At 42.9% G+C, this 16,711-nt stretch overlaps 1 protein-coding gene across 1 annotated transcript in view; it reads right to left on the reverse strand.

Annotated features, from left to right (window-relative positions):
- The window catches only part of abtb2b (ankyrin repeat and BTB (POZ) domain containing 2b), a 51,864-nt gene extending 42,440 nt beyond the window's left edge, over positions 1-9,424 (reverse strand). The window contains exons 1-2 of the mRNA XM_022189943.2: positions 9,170-9,424; positions 7,989-9,059 (exon numbers count right to left, since the gene is read on the reverse strand). Coding sequence (XP_022045635.1) covers positions 7,989-8,880 — 892 coding nt within the window. The 5' untranslated portion in view covers positions 8,881-9,059; positions 9,170-9,424. The remainder of the gene's footprint in view (positions 1-7,988; positions 9,060-9,169) is intronic.
- Positions 9,425-16,711: the final 7,287 nt, after the last annotated feature.

Consider the following 16,711-nt stretch of genomic DNA (forward strand, 5'->3'; position numbering starts at 1 on the left):
ACCAGAGGATAGACCTGTGAGCACAGCGGTGAGTCTGCAAACGAGCATGTTTACTTTTCCAGTGCCAGATATCTAAGCTTTGCCATTCATCCTCCACACACTGCTGCTCTGACTCCACCGGACAAAGAGGTCACTGAAAGCATCACAAACGCTCCCCATTTCAGTCCGTTTACAAAAACAACAGTTTAGACTTCAAAGGGAAAAAAAACATCACTTTCTGAACTTGGCTAACGAACATCCAAAAGAAGCTATGTCTTTTTTTTCTTTAAACTGCTGGCTGAAGTGATCACAGCCCTTCCTCTGGCACACAAACATGCCCATACTGGAGCAATCCTGCACAAAGACACAAACTCTTCCTCACTTGCAGAGCTTTGGCTTTTACCAAGCTGGCTAAGTCACTTTGACTCCAACAGATTTCACCAGTGAACACAGCAAGGGTTTATTATATCTATTTGCTGGTCACACAAATCTGTTCCCAGCTAAACTACACACTCCCTGATCGGCTTCCGTGCTGCCTCTCCCCACATCCTCCAAGTCGACCCATCTGATCTGCCTGTGTGTAATTAAATATTACAACCAAATCACCCACAAAATGGTTCTGTATCGACTACAGTGGCAGGCTTTAGCTTTGCCAGAGCACACATGCAGAGAAGCTGATGTGTGCCAGCTAATGCCTATTAGCAATTACAAATGTGATCGTTGGCATTGATTTTTCAGAGTGAGGAGCAGCGAAACTGATTATTTCAGAAGGTGTTTGTGGTTTGACAGAGATTCAAAGTTACTGGAAGTTTACTCTGTATCTGAGAAGTGAACAAAACATAGAAAAGCAATTCAGAACTGACCTGCATTGCAGAAACATCCAATTTAAAGACTGAATGGAGGACATTAAGTCTCTTTTTCTGAAACCCGTACTCTGTAATACTGAATCAAACCATCTTCAAGTTAACATTAGGAGGATGATGTGGTATCCAGACAGATAATCTGTAGTAGTATAGGAGGAGTGATGGTTTTCTTCCAGTGACTCACTGCATTTTGATTATTTACTTATTTTGCTGTAACGGGGTAACACACTGTCTTTTCATACTTAAAATCTGAATTACACTGTATTTCATATTGAATGCTACACTTGGCCAGGTCATTTTTTAACCTGAATTTTCAGAAAGACAAAATTCCCAACTGATTGGGTATGCTTATTTGCATTTTTATATTTAAGCCTCGGTTCATTTTAACAAAAACACACGTGTCACTTCGTCAGGCAGGTCAGTCTTCTCTAGCAGCATATCAAATCAGTAGGGTAATAGAAACATGTAATGCAGGAGCTAAAAGTTACATGAAAAAGGTCCTTGATACTGCTCAGTCTTTTTGCTCTGATTCTCACCTCCTTATTCTGTCTAGGCTGTAAAAATAAAAGGCATCTTCTTTTGAAGCTTCACCTTCAGTCTCACACAATAACCCAAGTCTTTATTGGCTTTGCTGTCATCCCAGCCTTTTGTCCCTTCCAGCTGGTGTTGCTAGAGCTCTCAGTAAAGTGGGTACAATGGACAAAAAACATGCTTGTTACCTATAGCAACCAAGACCAATATCATCCAAAAATTCAGTAATTGGAGGGTGAAATATTTTCCACCAGTCATCCTCAATGACAAAATTGGCTCTTCAGCCCCGGTCAAATGTTTCAGAATCTTGTCTTCTTTCAGATGACAGCACCATCACAACAGTAATTAGCTGATGGCATGTACGTATGTTGCTGGAACAGTCAACGTTTCCTCACAGCTTTTAAGATTAGAGATGAGCATATGTAAAGTCCATTGCTGGATGTGGCCCACATTTGGAACGCCCATAAGAATCAAAATGTGAGATAAAGATAAGATAAAGAGACTTTATTGTCATTGTGCAGAAGTACAACAAAGCATGACAAATAGCAGCAGTGCAAACAAGAATAAAAATAGATAAAAATACTCTTAAAAAAATAAAAAGAATCAAACGAATCAAACAAAGTACTAAAATGTTGTTTGCTTGTCGAGTAAGACTCAGATCCCCTTTCAAAGACTTGTCCACTATTCTACTGCAGAATTTCTCTGAACAACACAGTTAAGAATTTGGGAACAGTTTTTGATCCTGCTCTTGCCTTTTAGCTTAACATCAAGTCTATAAACAACTGCCTTACTTCACTCATGTCACTTAACCAAAATACAACACATTTCATTAGGCTCTGACATTGAAATCTTTGTATTTGTTTTAGTAGCATCCACTTCAACAACCACAACACACTACTCTCCAGACTACCTCTGACAGTAGCAAAAGGTCTTCATTTGGTCCAAAACAAACCTGCCAGAGTTCTCCCAAATCATATAAAACCTGTCCTGATGTCTTTGTATTTGCTATCAATACTAGTGAGTAGATTTTAAGATCATCCTTCTCACTTATGAGGCTATAAATGGAAGGGCCTTCAGATGTGTCCAGTCTTAATACTCTGTAGATTTCTTTGTCATGTCCTTTACATTGTAGTATTATTTAAATATCCTTTGAATTCACAAAAAAAAACATTGTGTTTTCAGAGTGGAGCCTTTTCCTGCAAGCTCCCACCCTTCACAATAAACTTCCACTGCACAACTGGGAGTAAAGCTCTGTTCTTTTTGTCAAATAGTCGGTTCCATTTGGTTCTAGCTATATCCCTAATTTCAGCTCTCTTGTATATTAAGATTACCGCCAGTGTGTGTGTGTCTGTGTGTAGTGTCCATGGGTACCTTTATTTTTTTTAAACTGTAAAGTGTGCAGTGGCTCTTTTTTATCTGTGTATGAAAGTGGAGGAAAAAAATCTAAATATATACAGAACAAATTTGAATAAGCAGTATTGACAATTCCTACATCAATCCTATATAAACTACCTTATAGAGCAAGTCCAACTCACTAGAAGAGCCAATATGGCTACCATTAACCTTTAACTCTTGACCTTTGACACCTGACAGTCAGACTTCAACATTATAATAATAACTAAGCCAGACACAGGTGTGTGTCCATGTGGTAGCGCATTCTCTAAGCCAGACTTAATACTAGGGTGATGTGATGCCCTGTGGTTGCTTTTTAAACCATTCAGGCAATGCACTGAGCTATCTGGTCCAAGATTCCAACCATCCTCCAGCCAGTCGATCTGCTTCCCTCATTAGCGACTCGAGCTGCAACCCCAACTCAATGCGGAGGACAGATTCCCCTGAGAGCCAGAGCCAGGACTTTGTGGTAATGCATGGGGCACACCTGCTGTGCATATTCCAATGGAAACAAGCCAAAGAAGTTCAATATCAATCTGACCTCTCGTGTTCTCTGAGGCCAGAGTAAAGCCTCAACTACTGCTGTCCAAGAATGTGAGTGGTGAGACTAAATCAAGATGCAAAGGCATGAATGCTTTCAAGTTTGCAGCCGCTATTTCGGTCTCCATTTATGTCATTTGGTCTTTTTCCCTTGAGTATCTGTCATCCCCATCTCTCTTTTCTTCCTCTATATCAGTGCCTTACTGTAAACAGTGTTAAGAAGCATGACTCATATGGCTGTAATGTAATAGGAGGAACATTGCTAGAGGTCAAAATAATGATTGTAAAGCTTCAGAAAAGAGAGCAGCAAGTAAAGACCAGCTGCACACAGGGGAGTTCACAATCTCTTAAGATACTTATTTGACATGATAGTTATTAATTTCACAAACTTAATGACCTGCATCAGAGGATGGGAAATCAATGGGAGGTTCCTGAGTCCATGTTATTGGTTTTGTAATAGCCAGACGAATCATTTGTGGTGTCATATCTGTAAAAGCATTACTCATGGTTTTCCAAGAATGGTCCCTACCCGCAAAAATAAATGTAAGCACCCACAGATGAGCACACTGAAACACATGTGCACACCAGAACTCTAATGGGTCAGTGTTTTTACAGCTGGTACCAGACAAGAAGTCAGTGCAAACAGTGACATGGACCATCACTGAGTGTGTGTGTGTGTAGCCCGGGGTGGTACATGCACCCGTGCACAACACTCTCACACACAGAGATGGATTGTAGTGTTTTGTGAAGGATTAACTCCTATTATCCACTGGAGTTATGGGACTTATTCTCTTAACTGTTTAAACATGGGCTTGTTCACAGTGTTCACAAGGGTAACCTAAATAATCTGTATGGTTATTTAAGGAAAATACAGGCTAGTTAATACCTGCAAAAATCTGCAGCATGCCTAGCACTCAAGCATGGATTTTGGGTTATTTCACCATAACATTAATGCCCTCATATATTTTCCAAAACTGTATTTGATCCTGCTCCAGATTTGTGGAACAGGGAGTGTATTTTCAGAGTGCTGGTTTCCCCATCTGTGTGACCACAGTGCTGGGCTGCTCTCCCTGCATCTTTCTGCCCACCGTTCCCACGCCTCTTTCTGGGCTAAATACATATTTAGGGAAATACTGAGTAGCAAATCATATGGTCTGTCAGTGCACCCCAAAGCCATTACTAGCAGCCTTTTTACTACTTTTAAAAAGCTGCAGCACAAAAACGGAATTTTGCTTTGTGTTAGCACCAGACCAGATCTACAGTTATCTATCCAAGTACATTATACTGAGCATGAATGCTCTCTTTGACCAAGTTTTTTGCAGTAGTTATTCACATTCACACCACAGAGCTCCATTTTGCAACCACAGTACTGGCACTGATGGTGTTACCCAGCCATGCTCGAGATCTAATGACCCTCCAGTCAATAGTTTGGATATCTAACTAATGGGCTACTGCTACAACAGCCTGCGGTAAACAACTACAAAGTCTGAGAACAGTAAAAAAATAAAATAAAATTCCCCGAACACTTGAATGAAGTTACACTTGGAAAACTGTCCTGCCAGCCAGACCAAAGTTTAACAGGCATCTGTGTGCCAGTCATAAAGATCAATGATTTCAAAGCCACTTCCAGTGTCCATTAGAAAAGCTACTACTCTGCACTTTAAAATGCCCTACAGTACTATCAATACAAATTATACCAGGAAGAGCTCACCCATGCTATTTCCTTGTGAGGAGAAATGAATGGCAAATGGATTCCTCTGTATAGTGGTATTGTGCATAGAGCTCAACCAGTGCTGTGGAGCCATTTGAACACATGCAGACTAAATTGGTTTCAGGGTCTGTGTGCACGTGAGTGTGCTCGGGCCAGCGTGTGCACGAATAATGAATAAGATCCTGGCACATCACAACTGGGTTCCTCTAATGCACTCCCTGTAGACCAGAAGAAATAAACAGATAAAGATGAAGTGGACGTGAATGCAATGGCAAAGTTAGAAAAAAGAGAGAGAGCCAAAAGCGAGACCGAGCATGAGAGGGCAAGAGGAGAGGGGGGAGGGAGGGAGTTTTCAGTTTTGTTATTGGAGCCGTAGAAGTCATTTCTGACTTAAAGAGTTCCAGATGTGGGTCAGCCCCTGAGAAAGAGTAAGAAGGACGACGAGAAATCAAGTGAGAGGGAGGAGTTCTATCATACTGTGCCATTCCGTATGATCAGTAGTCTACCCTACCATTCTGGTTAGAGAGGGGAAAAGGGATTGTTGCTTTTTGTTGGAAGGTGGAGGCATCGGCAGCAGGGGGGTGCCAAAAGCCACTTTCAGGGTGTGGGGTGTCAGGTGGTAAGGTGGTAGAGGGGCATGTGGCTTCCACAGCCCAGTCTTGGACCTATAAAAAGCGAGGGTGGTCATAATAATAGTCTGTTGTTATTACACACACCACACACACTGGTCTTTCTCAAAAACCAATGACTGAACTCACCAAAATAGGCCATTCAAAACCCAACCAAAAGACATCTGGTTAAGTACTGGGACAAAAGCTGCTTTTTAACTTATTTTGCAATCAAACAGGTCCAACTCAAATACATTGCCAGATAACAGTCAAGTCCCGAGCATTGCACCCGGTTGTTTTTATCACTTACAGGCTTAAATGGAGTGGACATGGTGATAAAACCAGTGGGAACTGCACAGAATTTTAAATGTTAAGGTATTAGTGAGTAAGTGTGTGCATGCAAGTGGGCATGTACTGTTTGTTAAATGCCGACTGATCTCAGACCTTTACAAAGTTGTCGGCGTGACAGCATTAGCCTCTTCTAATCATGCTGGCATCTTAAAAACATAACTAAAAAGAGAAAGGTTATGTCTAAGAAAGACTTCAAAAAGCTCACTCATGCTTGTATTTCTTGTAGGATGAACTACTATAATGCACTCCTTACTGGCCTCTCCAACAAGACCATTAGACATTTGTAACATTTCCAAAACACTGATGCTGCAAAACTGAAAAGCACTAAGGAAAGAGAACACATCACTCCAATTCTTAGATCTTTTTCACTGGCTTTTAGTTAAATATGGAATTGAAATAAAGGCCCTACTTATTCTCTACAAGTCTCTCAATGGTCAGGGCCCAAAATATATCAGATATGTTTAGTGAGCACAAGCACAGACGGCTTCTCAGTTAGTGGTGTCCAGAGTTAAAACTAAACACAGTGGAATGGCTTTTAGCTGTAATGCTGTCCACTGCTGAAATCTGCTCCACTTGGAATTTAGATATGAGCCAACTGTAGCCATAATTTTACAATGAAGCAAAAGAGTGTTTCACTTCTCACCACTTTTAGGTAATGTAAATCCTGCTTTAAACTTATCTGGATCTTATATTTTGTACTTGATGTATAAATCTTGTATTGTTTACAACTTAATTTCAATATGTTTATGCTGTTTTCTTGTTGAACATTTCAGTAGCACTTTGAATTGCCTTTGCATGTCCAAATCCTGCCTTCTTCACATGCATGCCACACTCACACAGAAAGGTGCTGCAGCGTGATAACGTCTTAACTGAGATCAGTAGAGAGCCTTCTAATTGCAGCTCTGTAATACTGGCTCTCTCCAGTCATTTTCTCTCTCAAACTCACCCATTGATTTGTGTATAATGTGCCACTGGTGTGTGCGCTTCTCCAGCATTTGTTTTCACTCCCTCCGTGTTGGGCTAAGCTGCACGATCACACAATAAAAGGCCATTGTGCTGCAGTAAAAAGCTCTGCTCCAGGGAGCTGGTAGTGGGCCACAAACAAAGGCTGGTTACATTGTCCCAACACAAGCTCATGAATCAACTCAACACTCGGCTGCCAAAAGAGTCATGGAAAGAGCGCTATGAGTATACTAGGGTTTGACAAACGGCGCAGAGAAAAAGAGTTTGATTGAGGAGGGATGTGAGGGAGGAGGAAATAAATGGACAGGGAGCAGGATGCACAGCTGGAGTAGGAAGAGAAGGGAGGCAGAGAGATGTAAGATATGTGCGGATGGTGGTGGGCGAAAGGGATCAGTCCAACAGGAGGAGAGGAGGACAGGATGAGGAAATGGAGGGGAAAAAAGGATTGTAAAGGAGTGCAGCCAACACAGCAAGAGGCTGAGAGGTGAAGTCAGAGTAAACACAGAGCAGTGTCAACAGACAAGCCTCCTGCCTGGTCTGTTAAGGCTCTCTCCAGCCCAAATCACAACAGCAGAACATGAGTGACACGTGAGCACGCACTGACCTATAAGAGTGAAGAATTTAACATCAAATTTTGCTGCTCAACACAGAATCCAGCTGTAGTTTCTCCTTGTGTGACCTTGGTCAGGGAGAAAATACTTTCTTTGTTCATGTCAGATGAGTCGGCACTGTTATTTTCCTAATTCTGACAGGTCAAATCAGCAACAAATCCATCTAATGCTCATGCACAAAGAGCTGCTATTGTATCCAGCAGCAGGCCACAGTTCACCTTTTCCACACATGGACTGTGAGAGAGTGGAAAGTTGTGACCAGCACTCAGGAAGGAGAGTGTGTGACAAAAAAAAAAAAAACGTTTGGGGTGAAATCTGACATACATTACCACATAGCAAAACATTCACTTAAGCCCGTCATGCGTCAGTTTACCCACAAGAACAACCAGACATTATGTTGATGTAAGTGCACTGAAGGGAGACTGTAAAATATATTTACCATTGGCGTTCTTCCCGCAGATCAGGTGCTCGTAGTGTTGCAGGACTCCCCACAGCTCCGCGTCATTGTTCACCACCCCCTCCAGGGCCTCTGCACTCACCGGGGCGCATCCTGACCCCGAATCCGGCCCTGAATGACCCCTCTCGGCCATCAGCACCCGGGCTCCTATCTCCTCCACCAGAGCTTCCATGCATGCAGTCAGGCATATCGCTGCGTACTCGTGGATGCGCACGGAGATGCGGGTGTCCACCATCCAGCGGAAGAAGCGTCCCACGGAGAAGGAGAGGCCGCAGCGGGCGGACTTGCCTTTCCTCAGCAGCTCGCCGGCGCTCATACTGTACATGGAGATCGCCTTGACCGTGGCAGAGACGCAGTGGTCGGCCAGAGCCCAGCTGAGCACCAGCCTCATGGCGCTCTGCACCTCGAAGCGTGTGCAGCGGCAGTGCATGACACTGAGCCGCTGAGCCTCTCTGGAGATGCGTATCAGAGCCCTGCGGAGGAGAGAGGACAGCCGCCTCACGGCCTCCGGGGAGAACACAGGTGGAGGCCCCCATTTCACGCTCCCACTCTCGGCCACTTTGCGCAGGATCTTGGCCACCTCCTCCTCCGTCCAGGGGAACTCTTCCAAGTCAGGTAAGCGGGGGCACTTGGAGAAGATGTCCTCCGGGTCTTCGGGCAGGACAGTGTTGACGGTGTCCCAGCTGTTGTTCCGGCTGTTCATGGAGCCGGAGTAGTACCACCAGTTTCCCCGGTGAGGGGCCGTCATGAAGGCCTGCGAGTTGGACTTGGAGGAGGACAGGCTGAGGGATTTGCAGGAGTCCCCCGCCCCGTAGCCCGAGTCCAGCGTCAGGTCCTCCAGGGTTTTCATATGGACATTGCTCAAACCAGCCATTATTGTCCAAGTGGCCGCTTCGGGGAAACTTCGGAAGTGCGGCAAACCTGGTTGGCGGTTTACCTGGAAGTCAGTGAAGCAGCCGTCGTGACTCCCCGTCGAGCTGGATGGACTGGTTACGCCGCGCAGCACTTGTCTGACATGCTGCTGAGCGGAGATCAGTGCAGGACGGCGAAATACTACAACCGAACAAGCAGATAAGATCTTACTAGATAAACAATAACATTAATCAACTTTTTTTCGTTAACAAACAGGAAAGTCAGGAAAACTGAAGTGCCAGTCGGCTTACCTTTCCTCCGACCAGCACCGGGATTTAAACTTCCCTCCAGCAGCCAAAAGTCTTTAAAAACCCGACGAAATGTCTCCTCGCTCTCTGAGTACAGCACTTATAAAACAAGCTCCATGTAGCCGCTCAGCAGAGCAAATAACAGTTGCTTTCCTTTTATTTTCGGTTTGAACGGGGGAAAAAGTCCGAGTTTACTTCATCTCTCTCCTCTCTCGTCGCTCGTCATGAGCAGCCTGCCGGGAGACACTGAGCTACAGATGTGTGGGGGGGCGGGACCTTTGCTGAATGATAACACGGAAGTAGCCCAAGCACCAATCAGTAGACGGCCGACTTTTGCGACAGCCAATCAGAGTAGAGTCCAAAGCTTTTCTAACTTGGAAGAAGTAAACTTTGTTTTGCCTCAAATGAGCATCAAACAAAGTCCCTTGACAGTGTGACCTACATAAGACTTCATATCTCCAGCTGTTCTGTGCTTGCAATTACAATTACCATCATTTTTACACAATTTGAAATTAAATGTAATAATGTAAAGCCTGATCAATTTTAAAACCAACCACATGATTACTAAATAATCCACAAATAAGAAGAGGAATTTTCCTAGCCCCAAATTACTCTCCACCAGTGATTTGGGGCTGGGAAAATTCCTCTTCTTACTTACCTGAACCAAAATTACTATCATTTTAATACAATTTGAAATTAAATGTAATAATGTAAAGCCTGATCAGATTTAAAACCAAGCACGTTTACTAAATAATCCACAAATTCATGGCTAGCTCCCCATCAGTGATTTGTGGCTGTGAAAATTCTTCTTTTTAGTTACCTGAACCAAAATGCAAATCAGCCAGACACAACATATCTGTTCACGTTTACTCACTGGAACTTGGCTTGTTGCCTGCACATGAGCTAATCTCACCTGCAGCCTATAACAGAAACTGGCTCTGCAAAGCCGTTTGCAGTGATTTAAGAGGTGGAGCACTGTTTACTTTGATCTGAGGAGGCTTAGGGTTTTCATTGAATGTGCCTTTTAAGAGCTTACAAGGAAAACACAAGTGTTGAAATGGCTTAAATAAAAATAAATAAAAGCTTTTCATTTTCAGGTGAGAAGCTGTGTGCTAGTTAACTAGACATCTACATAATGCTCATTCAGTACCAGATCAGCAGAGGTAATACCAAAAAAGTGGCAGCTCTTGCTTTTACAAACAAAGCCTGAGAAAATTCCTCTTTCAAAATGTAACAGTTTGAATCATCACACAGCTCTATTGGTAATTCGTGGTTAAGTGCCGTAACATGCTTGAGGTGAATTAAAGTAAACATGTCGAAGAGGCCTGTGACTACCTGCTTCTCATCACTCTACACTCACAGAGACAAGTAGGGTGTGTCTCCACAAGAAGCTAAGTCCAGCTCTATTACATAATGGATTTAAGGCCCGAACATTCACTCCCCATACCTGTGAGGCTGCTACATTTGAAGTAAGAGACTGTGATGAATATTTTCTTGCATGTATACAGACATTACAGTACATGCTACATATGCATTCAAAGTGGAAAAACTGACTCAGACTCAGGTTCATGAATCACTCAGTCGGGAGTAGGGAGTCAACCTTTCAGACCAGTTAGCCTCCCCCTTTTTGGTGCGGTTAGTCAAAGCAGAAGACACAGTTTGCATACAGAGGGGGTCGCAGGAGGTTAGGGCTTGCGTCATGCAGAGCTCATGTAGCTGTGATGTGGACGGTCCGTGTATACTTAGGGTCCGAGCATCGACGGTGCCTAAGGACCCTATTAAAACCCAAGGGTTTCTTTTTCTTCTTCTTCACTCTTTTCCCGACTTTTCAGACTCCACTTTGGCGGCCTAAAGATACCCCAAAACGCGTCAAATTTTGCATGCACATCAGGACTGGCGAAAAATATGATATTTTATGGGAGTTGCGCACGTGTGGCAAAATGGCTCCATAGCGCTCCCTGTAAAATTGAAAAAGTGGTCATTAGGCCAACTGCCACGATGTTTCATCTACAGCCACAATATTTGGTTGGCATATGCAGCACATCAGGACACACGAAAAAGTCAATCACTCTCACACCCTAAACCCAACAGGAAGTCGGCCATCTTGAATTAGCTGTACATTTTTTCTGATTAATAACTCATCAGGGGTAAGTCCGAGAGACCTCAAATTTGGCCAGTATATGCAACAGTCCTTTCTGATGAAAAGTTTTCAAAATGCTCCACAAATGTCAAAGGGCGTGGCCATGGCGACTCCCAAAATTATTGATCATTCACCATCAAACAGGAAGTTTTGTCTAACTCACCTGAACATGCTCCAATCTGCCAGAAATTTAAGATGTATGATCAGAGTCCCGCCCTGATGACATCCATGTATTTACATTCACAGTCATCGCGCCACCATGTGGTATCAGGAAATACACTTTTTTTTACACTTTGATGTACTATTGTCAGCAGGTTGATCAGATTCACCTTAAATTTGGTGACATAAGTCTAAACACATTGATGATGATTCCCAGAGAAAATGGTGACTCGTCATCAAAGGGTGTGTCTGTGGCGGCGTATTTCGATGTTTCGCCATGAAAATTGAATTATTTATATCTCAGCTGCACGTGGTCCAATCTGGACCAAACTTCATATGATGGACATCAGTCCGGGTCAGAACACATCCACACTCATGAATTTAGAAATACTCGTAGCGCTACCAACTAGCAACAGGGAGTTCTTGTCATTACATTTGCATGTCCCATTGCCCGATACTTTGTCATATCATTCTAGAAATTTGACAGCTTAGTGTTCATACCTAGATGATGCCACAGTGTGAAGATTTTGACGATTCATAGAACGCTGTTGCTATTGCAATGCATCATTTCCGTGACAAAGAAAGTACTTTTTGACTGATTAAAAATGTTCAAAAGCTCGCCAAAATTAACTCACATATCTGGATTGGTAAACCATTTCATATTTTAACCGAATTTCACCTGATTGTGGCAAAATGGCTCTGTAGCACCACCTGGAACATTTCAAACATTTACTACGGCCAGTGCATGGTAACTCCAACAGAGCTGAAATTTGGCCAGGATGTACAGCAGGCATGGCTGATCAAAAGTTATCAAAAGGCTCCGCAAAAGTCTGAGGGCATAGCAATGGCGACCTCTGGAAATTTACAATTCGCCATGAACCAGGAAATGCTGTGTAACTGCCCTGACATGCTCCAATTTGTCTCAAAATTTACATGTATGATCAATGTCCTGCCCTGATCACATTCACATGCTGGTTTAAAGCCATAGTCATAGCACCGCTTGCTGGATGGAAGGAAATGCTCTAAAACTATAGCCTGTGCATGCTCCTATCTGCTTGAAACTTAACATGTGTGATCAGAGACCAATCCTAATCACGACCATAGGCCAAAATACACTCTCGGTCGCAGCACCACCTGATGGATGGATAGGAAAAGCTTTATGACTGGCCTGTACATGCTCAAATCTGCCTGAAATTTTACATGTGCGATCAGAGTCCAACCTTCATCACGTTCACGGTTCAACATGCAGTCTCGGTCGAAACACCACCTGGTGGACATGCATGGACTCGCCGACCAGCAAGGATGTGAGAACCCGTCCAACGCTGCTTGCAGCTTTAATTGCTTTTACTTTTTCACTCCATTAAGAGGCTGCTATCTGTTTCAGGAGTCCAGCCAGATGGTTTGTCGGCCCCAGCTCATGGCAGCAGTGTTGCTAATGGACTGGAGAGTGAAAAAACAACAGCAAGCGTGAGAAAAAGCCCACAACTGAGTGGCAAGAGTGGAGGTACAGAACACCTGGCACAGTGGGGAAACCAGGAGTTCATAATGCAAACTGCTGTTTTTTTTAATGACCTGTTGAAAATGGAGAAAATGAATGACATAATAATGAACCTCCAAACTTTTGACCTCTTGTAGATCAGGTGTGTTTGTTTACAGCATTTCTAAGCTTCTGTTGAAGATCAGCGACGGGACTTCGTTCTAAATATTGGCAGCCATCGACTATGTGCTGAAAATAAGGCTGCTGGATTGAGCAGTAAAGCCAAGAGCAAGGTCAAATGCTAAATAAGAGGAAGCTGGCACTGGAGACACCCAAGGTAAGCTTCCTTCACTGCACCCCACCTTCATGCCAAACCTCCATGACCTAGGCCAAGATCAATAACGCAGTTTGAAGAGGATGGACTGTAAATAGAGACGATGGATCCTGTCGAGGAGGAAGCTTTGACCAGTGATGACCTCTGACTGGAGCAGCAGCATCTGATCAAGTTGAACGTCAATGGCTGTCAGTTTGTTCACGACAGATTTTTAGATCATGTCGTTGGAACTGTTGTGGAAATCTGGATGAATCGCATCAAAAACAGTCAAGGTGCAACAGTATAGATAGATAGATAGATAGATAGATAGATAGATAGATAGATAGATAGATAGATAGATAGATAGATAGATAGATAGATAGATAGATAGATAGATAGATAGATAGATAGATAGATAGATACTTTATTAATCCCCAGGTAAAATCAACGGACCTTAAACCTTACTGGTTTGTTTCACTGGCAAGACTGCTAAAAAAAAATGCATGTAAAAGAAAAACTTCTGAGCTGATGCACTGATTGAATGGGTGAAGTCTTGGTATAATCCATCCCTGCAGCGTAAATCTGAGCAAGATTCATATGGTTTTTTGAAAGAGGAAACCAACCAGTTTTACTTTTTTGTATAAACCACATTAGCAGATAGCACCCTGTCACCCAAGTGAATATTTCTTTGGTGAAAACAAAAGCATTACTCACCCACATTTACACAGCATACAAATCAAACGCAGCACTTGGGGGAAATGCAGAATGTGTTAGTCATAATTCTGCTTATCTCACATGTGTGACATCACATTTTAGTATATAAACTGGCCCATTACCACCTCTGTAAGTTATATGCAACATCAGAATGTGTTGAACCTGGAGCCGGCCAGCTGCTCATATTAATCAAACAGCCCACTTCCCTTTATGACACCAAGCTAATAGTCATAAACGCTCTTATGGGGCTTTCTAATAGTGTAGACGTTACAATCAGATTCATGGTGGCGTAAACTATTACATTTCATCTTTATCACATCCAGCGATCACTTCTTTTTCATGGACCTCGTTTATAACGGCCAGACAGCTTGTTGCACAATGAAATTCAAAGCATTCTATCGACCAGGGAGATCTCACACTCCGTTTACTTATATTTACATATATTTAGTTTTCCCACTACAGGCAAGCAGGCATGATGAATGTATGGCCCTGCTGGGACACAGAGCTGGTCTGAGATCAGGCAACTTCCAGGCTTTACTGTAAAGTCTGGAGAGGGAACATTTTATTCCGTTTTAGCTCAACGTGACAAATAAAGGCTCTTTTCTTTATATTCATTATTTAATAATCTGTTATCAGTCAGAACCCTGGCAAACTTATTTTCATCAGTTTTTTTTAGTGGAAGTCACAAATAAAGGAGCTCTTGGTTTTTACCGGCATTACTGAGTCAAAAGCTGCTGTTTCAACTCAGACACGTTCACATGCATCCACAAACCTCACAGCACTCAAAGACCCACAGACAGGAGGCCGGCTGGGTCGAGGCTCGGCGGCGTCCTCAGACTCATGAGTCGGGGAGTCGGTGAACTTGTTGCTCCGGTTTGAAGGCCTCGGTGTGCTCCAGTATAAGTCTACATAGTCGGTGTTGGCTTTGAACTGCAGCAACTAGCCGTCATCAGGTGGACCGGCTCATCCTCGTAGAATCCTCCTGTAGCCTTGAGGGGACCACAGGAACATTCAGCAGCTGTTGGAGTTCTTCCTGTCAGGCTGGTGGTAGAACGGCTCTGAAGAATCTTGTACTTGTCTTATGGGGAACAATCTAACAGCCTAAACTATTAACAGCGGTGTAAAGAAGCAAACACACAGACATAGATTAGGACTCAAACTAGATTTATTTTGGAAACCAAATCAATTCAGAGGCATTTGCTCACACATGTGGCTGAATAGGAGGCCGTCCAATCGGATTCGAAGTCTTCACTCTGTAGGTTGTTTGTTTGGTGAGACTCTTGGATGTGGATGTTTGATGGTCTTCCTCTCTCGTACCAGATGATTCATCTATGAATTCAGCAGCTACAGACTGAAATGAAGCTCATGCTGCTGGTATATAATTCCTGTTCTAGATTAAATGTTCAGAACTCACCTTGAATGCATGCTGTCTGCTGTCTGATAGTTTTTCTCATTATAGTCTTTAATAAAGTCTTTTCCTCATGTCAGGATGTGGTGAGACTCTTTCTCAGTCGCTGCAGACGTCCCTCATTGTGCATCTCCAGAGAAGAAACAGAAAAATTGCTTCAGCATCACAAACACTCTCCAGCATTGAGAGTTTTTCCAAGAATTCATTGTGTTGTGAACTTTGAAGGAGCAGAAACTTTACAGCTGCCAAAGATATGAGCTCCAATTCTGGATGTTTTAGGAAATTAAGTTCTCTTAGCCTCCCCCTTTTTGGTGCTGTTAGTCAAAGCAGAAGACACAGTTTGCATGCAGAGGGGGCCGCAGGAGGTCAGCACTTGCCTCATGCAGAGCTCATGTAGCCGTGATGTGGACACTATTACCTCATGGACTCTCTGTGTGTGTGCAAGGCAGGCGTGAAGCCAGACCACCACCCAGAACAAAGTCGCACACTTGGTGGGGACTAACAACTCTGCAAATGTGGTCCAAAAACACGTCAGCTCAGTTGGAAATGTAAAATGTTAGTTTCATAATGTTTGCTTTTCTTCCAGCATTAGTCATAAAACACAATGAATGTCAGGTTAGAGGAACTGAACTAATAATGGGCAAGTAGATGTCAGCAGCAGAGAGAAAACAGTGAGTGTTTTAACAAGATATCATATTTACTTGTCTAGTTTTTGTAGTTAGAGATTAAAGTGCACCAGAGGCTGCTTAAAACTTGTTAAAATATACCTGAAGTAGCGTTGCAGTATACTTTGAGTATTTCCTATTTCAGCTAAATTTTTTGCAGTATATTTGTTTAAGGACCCCAAGTGTTAGATTTGACAGTTGAACAGAAACTTCTGAGTCACACATTTCTGCTAGGATGTGTGGTGAATTCTATGGAATTTATAGAAATCTATTTAGCTTTATGAAGTCACCTGGTTTCCATCATCAGATTTAGGCACATATATGTGATCAGAGCCTGAGTGTTTGTTCGTGTGTGTGCATGTGCAGGAGGGTGATTTTGAACCTATTTATTCATATTATGCTTTCATTTACGGCAAATCAACCCACCTCTGCACAAGCTATGCATTTAATTTCTTTAATTTCGTGTGTTTCCAGCCAGCCAACCACTGTACCTCTGCACATACATGTGCTTATGTGCGCGGGGCTCCACCATGTGGTCAGATAGAGAACGAAGTTTTTTTTTTGTTTTTTTTACCCCTCTGCTGGTATACTTCATTAGATTTTGAAGCATTTTGACAAATGAATATAAACGAGACAACAACAACAACAAAAACAGCAAAGAAACACAGG

This window comes from Acanthochromis polyacanthus, chromosome 8 (assembly GCF_021347895.1).
Source record: "Acanthochromis polyacanthus isolate Apoly-LR-REF ecotype Palm Island chromosome 8, KAUST_Apoly_ChrSc, whole genome shotgun sequence".
Lineage (NCBI taxonomy): Eukaryota > Metazoa > Chordata > Actinopteri > Pomacentridae > Acanthochromis > Acanthochromis polyacanthus.